Source organism: Anguilla anguilla, chromosome 13, assembly GCF_013347855.1.
Source record: "Anguilla anguilla isolate fAngAng1 chromosome 13, fAngAng1.pri, whole genome shotgun sequence".
NCBI classification, from domain to species: domain Eukaryota; kingdom Metazoa; phylum Chordata; class Actinopteri; order Anguilliformes; family Anguillidae; genus Anguilla; species Anguilla anguilla.
Genome location: NC_049213.1, coordinates 15,666,097 through 15,685,158, shown reverse-complemented (window position 1 = coordinate 15,685,158; position 19,062 = coordinate 15,666,097). Strand labels below are relative to the sequence as shown.

At 40.6% G+C, this 19,062-nt stretch overlaps 1 protein-coding gene across 4 annotated transcripts in view; it reads right to left on the bottom strand.

Annotated features, from left to right (window-relative positions):
* Positions 1–1,975: 1,975 nt before the first annotated feature.
* LOC118211028 (helicase with zinc finger domain 2-like) overlaps positions 1,976–19,062 on the bottom strand; it is a 34,687-nt gene continuing 17,600 nt past the window's right edge. For 3 of the 4 annotated variants that reach the window (XM_035387743.1, XM_035387742.1, XM_035387741.1), the window contains exons 9-20: positions 15,061–18,481; positions 13,917–14,002; positions 13,640–13,777; positions 12,987–13,142; positions 12,727–12,871; positions 10,809–10,937; positions 7,247–7,439; positions 6,266–6,400; positions 5,941–6,156; positions 4,572–4,728; positions 3,688–3,855; positions 1,976–3,570 (exon numbers count right to left, since the gene is read on the bottom strand). In XM_035387743.1, coding sequence (XP_035243634.1) covers positions 3,458–3,570; positions 3,688–3,855; positions 4,572–4,728; positions 5,941–6,156; positions 6,266–6,400; positions 7,247–7,439; positions 10,809–10,937; positions 12,727–12,871; positions 12,987–13,142; positions 13,640–13,777; positions 13,917–14,002; positions 15,061–18,481 — 5,057 coding nt within the window. In that variant the 3' untranslated portion in view covers positions 1,976–3,457. Of the gene's footprint in view, positions 3,571–3,687; positions 3,856–4,571; positions 4,729–5,940; positions 6,157–6,265; positions 6,401–7,246; positions 7,440–10,808; positions 10,938–12,726; positions 12,872–12,986; positions 13,143–13,639; positions 13,778–13,916; positions 14,003–15,060; positions 18,482–19,062 lie in introns of those variants that run through there. The other variant, XM_035387744.1, reaches the window with a different exon arrangement.

Genomic DNA, 19,062 nt, shown 5'->3' with positions numbered 1-19,062 from the left:
AATGCATAGTTTCTGTGTCCAGTATTCAAAAATTGTGAAGTATTGTGAAGTAAAATAGTCACAGTATTGTGAATTTGATTTCGGAATACAGGGCAAACCAGACAGGAAAAATAAGTAGCACCTAAAATCCTACTGACTTATCAGATAGTGAATAGTCTGTATACGATCAAAATGACTACGCAACATGTTTCACAAGTAAGCAGAAAGACATTTATGATGTATAATGCTCTAAGCAATATGGTTTGGCGACTGCAGCCAGCACTTTGCATGACGATGCTCTTAGGCAGGATTGGTGGACTCTAAGAAGGAATATTTGAGTCCAGATTCATGGTGGATGGACATAATATTTATGTCCGACTCCGACACAACACACTGTTCTGCTTAAACAAGTACAGTCCAATGGACTTCGTTGTATTTATAGTTCTTCTAATCAAATATCACAGCGAAAGAAAAACAATGATTTTATTTACTGAATTGTCCTTATAAAAGTCCACGTTTCCTTAAAATATTATGTGCATTTGTTGCGGTATTTGTAGGTTTTTGCTAACCTTTGAAATATATTTTACATTTGAAACCAATGAGTCAATTGAACTTTAAAATAAGAATAGCAAGATGTTTAAAACGACGCCTGTTTTAAACCGCTGTCACTTGTGAGGTTTTCCAGTCAGCTCAGCTAAAAAAGCGTCGTAGCCTATAGTCAGACCTATAGTCAGTGACATACTATACTAGGTTTGTTTCAGCAAGCAACGCCAGTTGTGGCACTGCAAATTGTCCTCACTGGAAACAAATACAATTTTATAGAATATGGTAGTGTATGCCTACAGCTGTACATATGGAGCGAAAGTAAATTCGTTTTTTTAACAGTTTGATTGGGATCACGCAATTTCTATAACCAAATAAGAACACAGCGGTGCATTGTAGAAACATTAAACTGTTGCCCCGTTTCTGGTTAGAGCTGCTCCCGAATAAGACTTCGCGTCCTTACAATAAATTAGTTAAATAACATTTAAGATGTGCCCATATGACGACTCTATATAAGACTCTATATAAGACTAAGTGTGTAGGCTACCGACTGAAATGGTATCGCTACGTAGCAACGTGAAATCTAACACATTCGCGCCCTCTTGCGGATCAACAAAACACTGTGGCGTGATCTTCGAATATCAGTATGTATTGAATGTAGTCCACTACCTTATAACAATTTGGTGGTCCTTTATATTTTAATAATCCTTAAGATTCGTGTTTGGAACATGTTTGGTAACTGGCATGCACTTTTATTTTTAAGCACTTACATTGAAGTAGAAATTTCTACTTCTTAGGGAACTATCAAACAATATCTTGGGATTTTATTTAAGGATTTACATATTGTCAACATAAGGTACATGACAATCTGCAGTAAATAATGAGACTGAGAAACCATTATAATTATATACCTATATATTATTGGTCACTTATTGTACTATAATGTGCAGACTGTAGCCTGTATATTGTGTTATTTGTCATAAAACATTTTCTACAATATATGCTTTAACACTGCACATCGAGTTCCGAGGGGCTCTGTCAGTAAAGGCACATAAACAGATTGGTACCATAGTGACGACATTGTGGCAGTTTGGACAAAAGTTGGTCCGGTCATACTGGGCACTTGTGAGCCTTAAACATGCCTTGTAACTATGTGCTTTTGCACATGAGCCCAAGTGCCTGTTTCTCTATTTTCTATAACAATCGGTTCAAACTCCAGAAACTCACTTCCTACATTACTTTAGGATGCAATATTGATTTGGTTGCAAATATGATTCGATAAAAGTGAATCGTTATATTGTTGCTCTCGTACAGTTGCCCACCATCTATTTTCCTTCTCTTACGTCTAAGTGTGTTTGTGCCCCACCAGTGGTTTTCTGTTTGTTGTTACATACATGTATGTGCATATAATCTTCAAATTTGTGGGAAGAAAACCAACCACTTCACAAAAGCCAATGATTGCAACAAAACTGATTTATTACAGACATGATGCTTTACAGCTTTGAATACGATCAAATATCAAATTTCTAGAAAATTCTCATGTGTGAAGACTGCAGATCTAACCTAACTTCCACAGGACTTTGATCACACTGGTTGTGTATAACTCACAGAATGAGACGCATTCATAAAAACATTGCTCATGCATGTGTTTTACAAATCTCTTTGGATATTTAAATATACATTCTGAATATCAAACTCAAATGTATCTTTGAAATTATCATAAGTACCAAAGTAGAAAAATAAAACCACAAATCATCTTTGAGAATAATTTTACAAATTCAATACAACTCACCCTGTAGTTGTCACTTAACAAGATATAATTAAAACAAATCCTAAGGTAGTTGGAATGACATTTGTAATTAAGACAAAGCAACCATAAACTGAGAGGACTGGCTGAAATAGCTGAACAGCATTCATGTGTGAATCAACTGCACTACATAAGAAAACTACAGCTAGACATTTAGAAAATAGAAATTTAAGGCTTACGTTTGTTCCATTATTCAGTAGTATGAAAACGTATTAAAGTTTAAAAAATGCATTAAAAAATTTAAATCATATTGGGAACAAAAAAGTAATCTTAATACAGAAGCTTAAAAACAGAAGGTCTACATGGGATGAGATGACACTCATTAATGACACTTGAATGAATTGTCTGAATTTACATGTCCTGTGCTAATATTATTGGTACTTTAATCCAAATTGTACTACTGTTGTAAGGCCCAGTGATGCTTTAGGATTTTAATTCATAGTTGTTAACATACGAGCCAAACCATATGGTCTACAAATATATTTTATCATCTACTAACCCTACTAATGTGTCCATCCTTTGACTGACTGGATGATTACACATGGTCAAGTTTCTACAAATATTATTTTAAGCTTAAGAGCTTCTCTCCATTAAGACTTAATAAAATAATTCATATGCAGTGTGTTTAATCTATATATGTACGCCTGAAGCAAACCCCAGGTCTTTTCTTACATGTGGACTCTGAACAAATTTTGAAAGAGCAGACTTCACAGCCACAGAAAGTTTAATATATAAATAGTTTTGCGATTAATGACCCAGATGACTACGTCAACAGATACTTTCAAAGACAAGACTGAAAATACGCTATCTTGTGCTTGAGAGGAAAGTTTTAAGTTTGCCATTTCTATGAAAGATAGTTAAAAATATCAGGCTCACCTACAGGTTTTAGGACAGTACATGTATACTTGTGAACCATATAAAAGAACGGACACAAACATTAACACATGCCTGAATTAGCCTAAACAAACCAGAAATCCAGGCCCTTTAAAATAGTTTGAAACAAAATTATTTTGGCTGAGCCGATAATCATACGGCCATTTTCAGTTGAATCACGGTGCTGTGGGAACTGAATGCTGTTATTCTTGGTTTTTTTTTTTTTTTTTCACGTGACTTAATCAAATAACTGGATTAAGTCACGTTACGCACTGTGATGTCATCCGCCGTGGTGACACAGTTCTTCGACGTGTAATGTCGGAGCAGTCTGTCCCAGGCTTTACTGCACCTCAGCAGCTCTTGGTTCCCTTAAATAAAACAAAATGCATTGAACACCGCAGAACACACAGAGCTGTATCATCTGAGCTTCAAATTCAAGACGTGCATTTCATAAACAGGGCAGGGACAGGTCAGGCCTCACTTACCAATGATGCACAGCCCCACCTGTGCCCTGGTGATGCCTACGTTTATCTGGTTGGGATCGCCCACAAATCCCACGTTTTTGGAGAGCCACGCCCTGCTGGGATCCTTCTCGATCTCGGCACTGGGACAGGAGCGCACGGTGGACAGGATCACGTAGGGCCACTCGCTTCCTGGAAGACACAACGCTGCTGATTACGGAGGAGTACTGTCATGGCCGTCTCTTCCCCCAAGAAAGTAAGCACAGACATAACTACAGACTTTAGTGAAAGGTTAAAGTGTTGCGTTCAGTTAAGACCATGATGAATAAAGGGACAGCAGTGTGCTATAACGGCTGCGGAACTGGGCTTGTGAGATCAGGGTTATAAGTTTGTTTCCCAGGTTAGGCACCACCACTGTACCTTTGAGCAAGGCACTTAACCTTGCACCAGTAAATATCTAGCTGCATAAATGGACTGTGTGAAAAAAATCTAAGCTGTGTGAATCGTTCTGAAGACTAGCTTCTGTTACATGTCTAAAATGTAGATTGATTGTAAGTGCTTTTTTTTCACACACTGATGAAATATACCACCGAAAATGTCAAATTTAATCCAGCAACTTATGTGGCTGAAAAGTACACAGTGGAAGGGATAAAAAAGCTTAGAAGTAAATGTTAGAAGCAAAAATCTTACAGCTGTCATTGGTAATATGCTAAAATGTGTGGCCAAACACCTGTTTGCATTATTACCAGATAACTCCTGTAGATCAGTATCAGGAAGAAACTTTCAGTCAGTCAGTACAGTGGGAAGGATTAGAAGGCAATACTCTGACACTGATCACACTGGACAAGAGTGCATTTCAAGGGAACACTGCAGAACAGTTAAAACAAGTGGGGGATGAAATAAAGAACCTTGGCTCTTTGTGATGGTGCTGACTGTGATTTCATCCATGGCTTTTCTTCTTAGACGTTTTTTGATCTCAGAGACCTGGGCGTTGTAGGGAGAAAGAATTGCAATGTGCTCCTGACGGATTCTGCCATCATTTACAAGTGACACAGCAATGCCAACCTGTTGAGAAAAAGCACTTATCAACTCATGACTCAACAAGACAACCATCCACATGTTGAACAACCATCAGTAGCCCAACTGCCACCCTACCCACCACTACCCACCCCACTCCCACACGCATTACCTACTTGCCTTCCTTCCTTCCCTCTGTCAATCCAGCCACTACCACCCCCTGGATTCTCTCAGCTTCCCCAAACAACCACCATGGACAGTTCACACCTCCACCATCCCCTGGGGTCTCACCCCCACCCCCACCCCCACCCACACCCACCACCCCCTCATTCACCATGGATAATTCACACCTGCACCACCCCCTTGACTCTCTCCTCCCATCTCCACAATCACCTGGGACACATCACGCCAGCACCACATGCCCCTCAATCCGGACCGCTGGAGTTCTGGACTCAGCCTACCACTCCTAGGCACTGATACCTACTGCACTAATCTTTAATTGAACATTGTGGGGTAATTTGTCCTCTGCATTTCACCCATCCTAGCTACTGAGGAGCAGTGGGCAGCCACAGTGCAGCACCCGGGGACCAACTTCAGTTCTGAGGCCAGTGCCTTAGCCAACTTTACTGGATAACTGTCAGCCTTGGACATTTCACTGCACAAGCCATTTAATGCCATTTATTGCTCTTATTATACCAACTAATATTTGTATTGTTATTTTTATACACTGTGTCTTTAGACTTATTGGGCCTAATTTACAAAACTTTTCTGAAATTATTCTTACTTTTGTTCTTAAAAATGCTATGAAAAAATGATATGAGATTTATGACACACATGCTGACCTTTGTTTTTGTACATAGCCCAGGTGTATGAGATGATGAATGCTGGCTGTTTGTAAATTTTATGCACAATCCTGTTCATGTGATTTACATAAAGAAACAGCCATGAACAAATACTGATAAGAAAAAAAATGATGAATGGCAAAATATTCTTAGAAATGTTCTAACAAGCAGTTTACGATCAAATGTGATCGTATGCATGTTTTGTGAATGAGGCCTATTGTGTGATCCTTATACTTGAATTTGGTGGGACGATTCGGAATAAGAATTCCAATTTACTAGCACTTGTACTTGTTGCACAAGGCAAATCAAATTTGAAACTTAAAATCTGAAACAATAAGAAGTGCCAGCTAATTACTGCAGGATGGATAACTCCTTTCAGGCCAACTGGAACCTCAGTAAATATCTCAAAGTTACTCACAGCAATTGCACTCTCCTTTCTGTTTGCTTTGGAATTTTCATTTCCCTTCTCTGTCGTCACCACCAGGCTGATCTCTTGTCCAATCACATGTCCGAAAACAGTGTGGGTGCTTCTATTGGAGGTCGTAAGAAGGAGGGCACTGTTTCGCCCCGGCACGGCAGTTTTCAACTTTCCGTCGTACGACTCCACGGATGGAAATTCGCAGATGTCTTCATGCTACGATGGAGATATGCAAATTCCATTATCAATAGCTGGAGGAGTACGTGATGGAAATAAATAGAAAATACAAGCATGAATGATGCCACGCCTGTGCATGCGATATTACCATTCTGTACTGGGTGTCCAACATCACTGCCATGCCCATGTAGCGTTCAAACAGCGACTTTGCCATGCACAAATTTCGTACAAATATATTCTTGACGATGGGCCGGAGCTGTTTGTGATCACCGAGCAGCACGACCTGAAAAAACAGAGGAGTAATTCAGATTCAGATTTTGAGCACTGTGGAAAAAAAAAAAAAAAAAACATGTATGGGATTTACATTAATCACCCTGCCCTTGATGCGAGTTAGGTGACACTTCGCGGTTGAGCTCAGAGAGCTCAGGGTATGAAGAATAATTAAAATACTCTTTAATGCTCTCAGTCAACATGCTCCCAATGGGATTTCACTGGGGGTTACTGGTATTCCCATGCAAAAAACTGATTATGGATCAACCGGAAGTGCAGGAGAAACAACCGTACGTGTGGCACAGCAAGCAGACTTACGAGATGCATCACTTAATGGGAAAATGGTGTCTGAGCAAATAGGCAGGGAGGAGCTCCTGGAATGGCATCAGCTTAGGTCCTCAATGTCAAAACATGTCATTTATTCACAAAAATTACAAACTAGTCAAATGATCAGAACAGGCCATTCAGCCCCAGTTGAATACACAATGGCCCGTTCTCATCATTTCTTTAAAAGAAAGTTTATCAGAAACCAGCCATTCTGTAGTTAACTACAGAATCATAACCCACTACTTTACAACCTCAGGAAGACTACTTGTATGGAAATTCACAGAGGTCTTCATCCTATAATAGAGAAATTCAAAAGCCATTTTTTTTCAATGGCTTTTACTACTTTTCATATAGATTGTATAGAGTGTTTCATTTACTTATGAAATTGACTGTCTTGATATCACCGGTAACACAGACAGCATCATGGTGCTTGCACGTTCAGAGGAACTGCGCTAAAAAATGTTCCAAGCAACAATTTTCCAAGACATTCAACGTCATAAATGAATTATCTGTCAGAAAACTACAGACATACCTTTTCTGGTTTATAGCTGACCAATGGGACAAGAGCCTGGGGCTCAGTTGCCATGGCGCACTCGTCAATGAGAATCTGCCGTGCGCTGACGGTCTTGGTGAGGTTAGGGGTGGAAGCAGCCGTGCAGGTGCACAATATGACATCATGCTTCTGCAGCTCATGCAGCCGTGCTTGATTCAGAACTTTTTTGTATCTGGGGATTCATTCCAAAACTTTCATTACATACACAGACCAGGATTCAATCAAAAAATTTCCCTCATGTTCGATATGCAAATAAATTCTGTTTGAAGAGTTAATTCTGCTGGTTGCTTAGCTCTCCAAACTGTGCAAATAAAACTCACACTTGCATTTATTTTGATGTCAAAATAAAGGAAAACGTATGCTGATTGAATCCAGGTTCACGATTAAATCCAGCTGTGCATTTTCTTCTTTGCAAAACAAATTTAGCAAAAACTTTTATCAAGAAAATGTACTGTCTAAATTGTGTTTGTTGTTATTCATTCCAGTTTGTTATGAATGCTAGTTACGGTCTGCTAGTTCAGGGAAATGTAACTGAAAAGGTAACTACATCATAGTACACTTTCAGAGAATCTGTGTAGAAACAGTATGCTGAAGTATACTTGAATTATACTGTTTCGTATTTTAGTTCAGTAGTTTAGTTTTAGTAATTTAGTATTTTAGAATAGTTGAAATGTAATTAAAGAACAAGAAAGAAATTACACTCAACAATAAAAAACAAAACAAAAGCGTAGTCTTTCAACAAACAGGTGGACTGGATCTCTCAGGTAAACAAGTTTTCAGGTTGACCTTCTTTCTTGATCAAATTGGATCACTTGCGTTAATTTTGTTGCTGTGTGTTTGTGTGTGTATGCGCGTGCGAAGGAGTGGAGAATTAGGGAGACCAAACGCGGCTCAGCAGGATACGTTAAGTTATCCACCTGGGCGGAATAACCACGAAGTCTCGATAGAGACAAAAGGACAGGGAAAAAATAAACGAAAAGAAAAAAAAATACTCCCATGGGAGACTATCCCAAAGAAAAAGCTTTAATGACCCGAGTACAGGGTAAAGAACTAAGGCTTAGGGAGTATTGCGTATACTAGAACAAAACACAACATTCTGAAAAGAATGGTAACGTGAGAACTTTGAGAGCAGCCCTCGCACAGAGGACTGTCAAAATAACCACAAGAGAGTTGTAGAAATGAGTAGGTAGTAGAACTAACTTTGTAATCCACAATCCAATAACTTCAAAGTTCAGTTCCGCAGTAACTCTTCGCGTAAGTCAAAGGACGCAGAAGAGGGACTGATCTAGTACTGAACAAGCAAACCTCTTACCAAAACAGACCAAGTTACCGGCTTTCATGTAACGCAAGTTGACACTAAAGCAAAGCTTATCGGTTTGCTAGGGGTTTAAATAGAACGCCAACAGGTGCAAATCGTAAAAAGAGATTTGCACGCATATCATTCAATCAATGAAATGAAGAAAACTAAAAGGCCATAATAACTGAAGAAAAGCCGCACAAAAACACAAATGGCCGTAATAAACCAAATAATGACGCAGATGGAAAAGAAATGGTGTTAACACCCAAAACCACGACAATGCGCACGTGTGTATGCGCGGTTGTGTGTGTCCAAGCTAAAGCTTGAAGCTGGAGCCTCCATCACACAGAATGCTGATATGTGTACTCAGAGCACATATCAGACATTGTAGCTTTGAAGATCTCCCTTCTCCTTGGTTCTTCTGCCAATTGTTGTTTTCCATTGAAAGCACAAACTAAACGTGATAAGGGAAACTAAAGGATGAAATACTTATAAATTTGCAATTTAATTCAGTCTGAGGGTTGACTCAAGGAAGAAACAGGCAACTTACTGTAAATAAAATGAGGTTTGTAATTTCCACATTGTCTAACCCAGTGGTCCCCAACAATGGTCCTGGAGAGCTACAGGGTCTGTTGGTTTTTGTTTTCACCTTAAAATCAGCACCCAATTGAGATCCAAGACACCAGGTGAGTTGAGTTAACTGTGTAATCACCTGCTCTAATTGATTCATGAAGTGCAGAGTCACCATGAAAACCAGCAGACCCTGTAGCTCTCCAGGACCAGGATTGGAGACCACTGGTCTAACCAAAAGGCACATCCAACCACAGAAAGAAGAAACATTATTAATGTGGTGCATGTAACTGTGGGATAGATTTAGTGTTTATCTTGGAAATCTGGTTAGGTAACTATACACGCAAGTCATGTTACTGTTCATTTTTAAACAAACACTGTCATTCAACCACGTAGGTCAACTAAGTACTCAATTAATTTGCAGTGGCAACCTGGGGAATAGCAGCAGGTATGGAATTCCTACCAGAATTGTATAATTAAAAAAAATAATAAATAAAATTGTAAAAACTTTGGTATCTCCAATCTAACCAAAATTTGGAATGTCCAATTTGCAAACTATTTGCAAGCATGCTCATATACCGCCCCTGCTGCCAGATCGGGACAGTGACGGCACTCCCCGGTACTTCTCCAGAACAGTTGTGCCTGCCAGCCAACTGCTTCTTTTCACACAGTAGCTGCAAGCTGCACATGCTCAGAGCAGGGGCGGGGGAGACCCATTCATACGCATGTGCAGAGAGCTAGCTACGGGCAACTTGTCAGCCAGCAGCAGTAGCTGGAAAAATTACCAATGCTATATATCCCTACCGACTGTATCCCTCCCATATCCCCGAGTGACGTGGCCAATTATGTGGCACTCCTGTGGGGCTGTTGGCCACAGTCAGCACTGGCATGGGTCGGATTCGATCTGAGACTGTGGTGCTCACTCACGTGCTGCAAGTGGCGCTTTTACCGAGAGAGCCACCCAGCACCCCCAACAATGATTTGCCTTTAATACTGAGGTCGTATAATGTTGATAGAGACTTAAAATAATAACAAACAATTGTGAGAACAGGAAGTGACTCATAAAATAAATAATTCTAAACATAATTGCATAGCAGATGTTGCCAATTATCAACCTGCCCAATAGTCTCGATCTGTTTCCAAGCAGCATCTGCTATTGACAGCCAGTCAGAATTAAGTAAACAAGATTAATTCCATGCATAGATGCAATGTTTCTTGTAGTTGTCATTACCTAGAACAGGGGTCCTCAATCTTATCCCATGTAGGTGCAGGCTTTCCTTCTAACCAAGTAGTTACACACCAGATATAACCACTAGAGCCATTGCTAAGGACCTTGATTAACAGAATCAAGTGTGTTAGTGCTTGATTGAAACAAAAGCCTACATCCACACTAGCCCTTTCTGGATGAGACTGAGGGCCCCTCATCTACAATATCCATGTTCTGTTTTTCAGTACTGCAGTCTTCTGTACAGCAGTACGTTTGAATCCTCACTGACCTGATGAGTGGTGAGCACATTTTGTCTGAAATGAGGCCAGGTGCTGTGCAGTACCACTTTGGAAAGCAGTGTGTGTTGTCAAGAACATAGCTCAAGTAAGAGCGGCATGGAGCCCATTGGAAATTCCCCACTTATTCAGCACTGTTACAGCAAATATTAATCCAGGTATTTAACTTACGCTTCAATATCTGCATCAGTCATCGCCTCCTTTGATTCATTGGCCAGTCTGATTCTTTCATCAAATTGTTTGATCTCTTTCCAGTGCGGATTGTCTGGTTCCCTTATACGGTGGTGCATAGTGATAGACCTGAAATAAGTATGTTGTATAACACACACACACACAGTTGTTATCTGAACAAACATAACTCTTCAGAGACCAGTAAAAGTCCTGCAGAGAACATTTCCATCAAACTTCTGAACAATATTCTTTCATATGACAGAACATTTGAAATAATTTTCTTTTGTTTTATTAAAAATTCTCAGCAATCTGCAGGGGTGTGGGGGGTGGGATAGGGGAAAAGATACATAGCCAAAATTATGTGGACACCCCCATTAGTGAGTTTAGCTACTTCAGCCACATCCATTGCTAACAGGTGCATAAAATCAGGCATCTCCATAGACGAACACCGACAGTAGAATGGTTCGTACTGAAGTGCTCAGTGACTTTCATGGCACTGTCATAGGATGTCACCTTTCCAAGAAGTCAGTTTGTTAATTTCTGCCCTGCTAGAGCTACCCAGGTCAACTGTACGTGCTGGTATTGTGAAGTGGAATCATCTAGTAGTCGCAACAGCTCAGCCACAAAGCAGTAGACCACACAAGCTCACAGAATGGGACCTCCATGTGCTGAAATGAGCACTGTGTAAAAATCGTCTGTCCTCGGTTGCAACGCCCACTACCGAGTTACAGACTGCCTCTGGAAGCAACGGCACAAGACCTATTTGTTGGGAGCTTCATGAAATCCATGGCCGAGCAGCCGCACACACGGCTAAGATCACCATGTGCAATGCCAAGCGTTGGCTGGAGCGGATATAAAGCACACCGCCATTGGACTCTACAGCAGTAGAAATGTGTTCTCTGGAGTGATGAATATTTCACTATCTGGCAGTCTGACAGATTAATCTGGGTTTGGCAAAGGTCGGGAGAATGCAACCTGCCCGAATACGGAGTGCCAACTGTAAAGTTCAGTGGAGGAAGAATAACAGGCTGGGGCTGTTTTTCATGTTTTGGGCAAGGCCCCTTAGTTCCAGTGAAGGGAAATCTTAATGCTACAGCATAGAATGACATTCTAGAGATTTGTCTGCTTCCAACTTTGTGGCAACAGTTTGGAGAAGGCCCTTCCCTGTTACATCATGACAATGCCACCCCTGCACAAAGCGAGGTCCATAAAGAAATGGTTTGCTGAGTTTAGTGGGGAAGAACTTGACTGGCCTGCACAAAGCCCTGACCACAACCCACATCGAACACCTCTGGGATAAATTGGAACGCCAACTGCGAGCCACGCCTTATTGCTTAACGCCTAGCATCAGTGCCCGACCTCACTTATGCTCTTGTGGCTGAATGGAACTGAATACCCACAGCCATGTTCCAAAATCTAGGGGAAAGACTTCCAAGAAGAGTGGAAGCAGCAATGGAGGGATGAACTCCATATTAATGCCCATGGTTTTGGAATGAGCTGTTCAACACACATATATTTGATGTTTGGGTATCCACATACTTTTGTCCATGTAGTGTACATGCAATGGTTGTATCAGTATCCCATGAAAGAATTCAGGAAAAAAGATACATGCTACTGCGGCTGCTCCTACCATTACGCAGATTACTTTCACAGATTATGTTAATATGTTAATATAATGAAATTAAATTAAAATATGTGAAGGACTCTGTGAGCATGTATGCCGAAGCAGACATACCCCTTAAAAAATCACAGAAAATTCTGCCAACATGTAAATCGGTGAGTTTATAGAGGAAACGGAAATACAGATTTTTAAACTGAAATCGTGTAAAACTGAGAACACAAATAGGAAAAAGCTTAAAACGATAATCTCCATCCTTCTAAAGAAATCTTTTGCTTCCATCTTCACTATCCATTATACCTGAGCTGTGGCTTGGACCTCTCTTGCCGCATTGACTTGCGGGAAAGCTGGAGAATACTTCCTGGATAGGGATACTCCAGCATCTCCATCTGCCGGCTGTACACCCTGAGCGGCTTTATCTTGTCCCCAAACTTCAGCAGGTACTCTGTCGTCAAACCAGAAATGGCGTGCTTTAGCAGAGGGGCCACTCACCCTCCAATTCAATTTGGAGTGCCACCGCAGAAACGTTACTGCTGATGGAAGGAGACGGAGGAACTTGCCTGCAACAACATCTACCGATTTATTGGACGGGCCGCAGTAGAGAATAACCTCTTTCTTCTTGCTCTCTTCAGGATCCTGACATTGCCTGGGGTTCTCAGAATTCAGCACGAGGAACCAGTACACAATGTAAGCCCCCACCACAGTTTTTCCGGTGCCTGAAAAAAAAATTGATTTCTATGAGGAATTATTACACTTCTCCCCCCAAACTATTTGTCGATGTGGAGTCGCGATGTGACCACTTGTCAGTGTTTTGTACTCACTGAATTACCGGCATTAAAAAACCAAGACCTACGTTGATTGGACATCTAACCAACGTCTTAATGTTTGGCAGCCTCAAATAACAACCTTAGGTACTATGGAAACCAAGTACTGTAAATTACTTACTGTTCTTATTACCATTACTGTTAGCATACATATTAAAATGTATGCGTAAATTTTCTTCAGAGATTTATTGTCACAATGTGAACCACATATTTGTATCTAGTGAAAATAACAATGGAGATGGCAAGTATGCCATCCACTATTGCAAACCTTTTGAATTATATTTAGTCTTCCCTAAACTGGTCAAAGATGTGTTTATTTAGGGAAAATCAAGATAGATCAAGATAAAAAAAAAACAAATATGGATTAGACATTGTGGTTTTAGTCTTACCAGGTGGTCCCTGGATGACAGTAAAGTTGTTTTTCATGGCCTGTTCAATGGCAGCATACTGGCTTTCATTCAGTTTTGGAAGGCCTTCTGGTGGGATTTCTCTCATGATTTTCCACCTTGGCACCGGAGATTCAGAAGCTGCCGATTTAAAACAGGGCAACAACAAGAACAAAACAGGCCTCTTAGAGAGCTGAAGCATAAGAAGTCAACAGTGATATTATTCCAGCAAATAAGACATCATAACTGACGTTTTTCATGTGATGTCATGTTTGTTTACCTCCTCTGGGAATTCGACGTCCCAGCGCAATTGTCTGAACAAGTTCATTTGTGCGGATGAGGTTGTTAACAGCATTTTCTTTGCGCCTACGAAGCAGGAAAGAACACATTTTTCAATTTTTACTTTATAAGATATGTATGGTATTTCCTGAAAGAGAAAGCATTAAAACAAGAAAACACAAAGATGCTCAAAAGATAATTATTATTTGAAAGTGACAAAAAAGCAACCTTCAAATTTAAACATGAAATATGTATTACTTTTAGAAGATACAAGATTTAACAACTGTTGGAAACTAGCTAATAAAATCTCATTCCACACTAGTGGAGAGCGCAGATTCAGATTCTGCGGTTGTGATTGGAAAACACGGAATTAACAACGATTGCCGCACCAAACACAGAAAACAACAATAGCCCAGCAAAGGAGTGTAAACCTGGACATATGGACATCCATGATTTCAGAATTGCTTTAGTTTGTTCAGTGGTTGGCAAAACTAGTCTATACTTGAGAAGCCTAATAGCTTATGGGGAATACAGGGGTAGGTTCCAAGGCTATTGTGGGAAAGAAGTACACTTAAGTTCACAGCCATCACCACCATGATGGATTATATTATTAACAGTACATGTAGAACTAACAATGGCCAGATCCTGGTCAAAGTATTAACAATCTGTAGAGGTTTGCACATAATATATGCACAGCTGTAGAAGTCCTTATACAATGTAAGCACAGCTTCCTGCATGCAACCTAGGCCTTTCATACAGACCATGTTGTGAATGACAGAATCCAGCAGGAGTTAGATAAGGTGAATACATGTCTTGTGCCAAGACGGGGAAGGAGAACGGAACAGAAGAAAGGAATGGGGGCTTGGAAATAACGGTGGTTGAAAGATGAGAATGTTGTTATTTACTCATATCTAATGTGGTCATATCTAATGTATTTCATTATCCCTAGTTGAACCACAGATACATAAAATTTAATGGCACACTTGGTGAAATGGTATACAAAGTTAAAATGCGGATACATGGAATCTGCAGTTGACAAAGCCATGGTTAGCCAGGGACTGCTGTATGAAGATCAAAAAGATAACTACCATTAACACTCAAAAACAAGAAAGCTCATTTACCTGGTGACTATCGATAATACTTACACATCAGGAAGAAGTTTTGGGATGATCTCAACTGTGAACTTTGTACTTTTCTGGTACACACAATCTGGAATTGTGTCCATAGGCAAATGGTTTATATAGAAATTCACCTCTTTGTATTCTGAATTCTTCTTTGTCTCGGAAGAACCAGTAGTGACTCCATGGGCTACCCAAGTAAAATTGCTGGGATCCACATCTTCAGATTGATCAATAGCCACAGTTTGTTTCAAGTCCCTTTTTCTGATGCACAAGTAGCACTTGGCAAGGTTGCATTCAATGGCCCAATCTTTAAGAAAGCCAATGGGAAGAAGAAAACTGCCTTCCCGTACTCTAGTCCATGTCAGCTCCAAGTCCTCAATGATTATGCTCTCACTTTCATCCACAGCAGTGGAAGCAGACTCCATTTCACAAAGTGGTCCCCAGATCTTTGCATAGTCCTCAACATTGTCATAGAACGACTTTGTTTTACGCTGTGCATATTTGGAAAAACAGTCGACAGGACTGTGGGCATGATTCAGACACACTTCAAACTTTTCGTTGATGTTCAGCAACTGAATGGCGGGCATCAGAAGCCCCAGCTGCATCTCTGTTGTCATCTGAACTAGAAGGGTATCTCCGGGTTTGAGCTTGAGTGTGAGGTCAACATAATGCTCTGTCTCAATTTCTGTCAAGCCATCTATGTTGTCATTCTTTTCAGTGGCAGCATAATTTGTGTTAGTGCTCAATATGATTGACACTGCCATTTCCCAATTTTCCATCTTTAGTGCTTCCACAATGTCTTGCCAAGCCTGGTGAGGGACATCAGTGCATGGATTGTTTTGGTGTAGTCTTTTGAGCTCCACATATGTCTTGGTGGTGTTGATGGAGTACACTCTTCTTCTCCATGTTAGCTTCATGTGCCTGCAGTCTTTGTCATACTGTGGCTGATCCTCAAGCTGCAAATCTCTGTACAGAACAGGTATATAATCAGGCAAAGTACCTTTGTCAAAGGGAAATGACAACTTGAATTGGTCTCCTTCTGGGTCCACTGCAGTGACAAATGCCAGCTTTGGAGAATTTTGTTTTTTCAGGTTTACAGCATGGGAGAAGGTTTCAGCCTTCCTTTGGTACTCTTCTGCCTTCTTGCTTGTTTTGACAGCTTTATCGCACAAAATCTCGATTTCTTGCCAAGAGTATGGGACCGGAGTTTTACTGACTGTTGCATGGAGAAGTCTCTGAAGGATCAAGTCCAGGTACCTGCGGATGGGTGAAGATGCATTTGTATAAGATTTGAGCTGCAAAGAGTAGTGACCAACATTTGCCTCTGGTGCCGAGTTGGAACGAATCGTGTAGGACTTGCCAAGCAAACTCCTGAACTCTGACATAGCAGGCACAAGCTGTGGGTGGATGTCATCAGTTGTGATCAGGTCTGCCACTTTAGAAAAATCCCCTCTCTCAGCAGCAGATTGAAGCTTCCTCCAAAGTGAAGCTAACACCTGGAAACTCTTGCCACCAGAAGGTTGCTCAACACTGCCAATATGGTGTGTCAAGTGCACAGACAGTGGTACAATGTCTTTGTATTTGTCTTTCAGAGCGTTTACACCCATGACATCGGGGGATGCCTGGCATCTCAGGGGAGTGCAAAGATAAGCTTCTTTGTTGCTGATCAAAAACTCAGAAGTAAAGTTGTTAAACATTATCATCAGTTCTTCAATCATTTGATGGGATTTTCTTCTCCCAATGGATGTCCTGTTGTCGGGCTGTGCATACAGCCAGTCACCGTGAAGCCTGGCTTTCCTGTGGGCCCTAGAAAACTCATAAGCCACAGCCACGCAACCTTTCAATGTGTCAAAATGGAGCCCATTTCCGCTATGTGTTGAGATGATGTCTTCAGCTTCCTCGTATGACAGCTGTTTATCTGATTTTATCAGTGACAGCACAAAGTTTCTGGCAATAATCCTGTTTGTCGCCTTGTCCACAGTCACAAGCAATGAAACAGCTCTGCGGTCATACCCTTCCTGAAGACTCCATTGTTTCACACTTGATTTTGGGAACATGTAATTTGGCTCTTTTTTTGCAGTTTTGGGGTGATAAAAAGTAGCTCCACGTTCTCTTGCATGTTCGTCTAATGGGTTGTCCTTAACTACAAAACTTGCCACGTCTGCAATGTGCACCCCTATGTCATAATGGTTATCAAACTCCTGAACACTAATTGCATCATCAAGATCTTTGGCATCTTCAGGGTCAACTGTAAAAGTAGTTACATTTCGGAAATTCACCCGGCTCCCATCGTCCAATTTGGTAAAAGCACAATTTTGTGAATCACTCAGGACACAATCAGAGGGAGGTCGATTGAGATCGAATTCTTTATCCAGAATCTTCAGCCCCTGATCCAAGGATGTTCCCAGGGGTAGAACCTCTGTTACCTTCCCTAATGGAAACCGACAGTGTTCTTTCCAGCACACCACATGTACAACATAGACATGCTTCCGCTTTGACTCTTCATTTAAGGTCTTGTACCTTTCAATCTCCCAGTTTCCATCATCATATTTAAATATTGGGATCACATTGCGATTTTTCTTGCTAACCAAAATTCGAATTTTGGTGACATTCTTGTTAAGGGGTACCATGACCTTGGAGACATAGTCATTTTCCTGTGTTTTGTTATCATCGTCCTCAAAGGTGCACACATAGGACTGAGAAGATTCAGCATTCTTGGTGACACCTAAAACCTTCCAGGTGTCCAGACCATTGCCGCTCATTGATTTTTCCACTACAACCTCATCACCAGGGAAGGACATGCCCAAATTCTTTCTTCCTGTGATTACGATATGTGCAGTGGGGTTATCAAATGGCATGACATAGCCAGTGTCAAATCTTTCCATTACCAGTTCACCATGTTTGTACACTCCTGGGTGCTTTTTCACCATTTCCAGCAGAGCGTCTTTCTCAGCATTAGAGTAATATGCTCTCTTTTCTTCACTGAAGTTTGGACGGTCCTCATCCTCTGATTGCTCAGCCTCATTTGCTTCACCACTGACAGAACTGTAATCTTCTATCAGCTGTTGGAGTATCTCATCCACATGGCCATTTGCCCCAGTTGTGGTTGTGACCAATTCAACATCACTGACATTCTTGCTCTCAGGCCTAATAAATCTTGAGATTTCCTCCATTTCATACTCTAGGCAGTCCTCTGTGAGGTGCTGCGGTTCAGCGCTGTTCGTTTTGATGCACTGCTCTATGTAGCTCTTCCAGATCCTTGAGCACTTTCCAAAGGAGCAGAGAGCTGCAGCATCTCCCACCACGATGACCTGGGACTGTGCTCTGGTCATGACTGTGTTCATCACCCGTGGATCGTTGAAGAACTCCAGGCAAGTGGTGTGAGAGGACTGTAGACTCTCTCGAGTATGAACCGTTGACATCACTATTCCCCGGAACTGCTTGCCTGTTCAAGGAAATGAAAACATGCCAGTGTTTAATATTATATCGTGTACACACACACACACACACCTGTATATATATATGTATATGTATGTACGTATGTATACATACATATAAATGTATATATATAGTAAAGGCCAAAATAATTTTATTTTTAACTTCACGTACAGAAGAATTCTGTTAATATATGCACATTTATTGAATAACAAACCAAAGTACAAACATTTTTTTATTTCTACCTATAATAACACAAAAAGATGACTTTTACTTAAAAATAAACTTATACTCGATTTTCCTCGAAATAGCCTCCTTTGGCTTTAATTACAATTAAATTAATTATTGGAAGTCTATTCAATCATTTTGCAATGTTGGAGGTAGAGGAGTGGGAGGGAGGCAGAGGGGTAATTACATTGAGTGAAATATTATCTACCTTAAGTTCTTTAATACCTCAGGTACCGTAATATTTTTAGCCTGTACTAAAATTGCAAGAAATATAGCATATAAATATAGCAAAGGAGTTAGGCTTAGATGTGTGGGGCCAAGTAAACATTGTGGGAAGAAGGTTATTCCCAATGAGAAATTGAA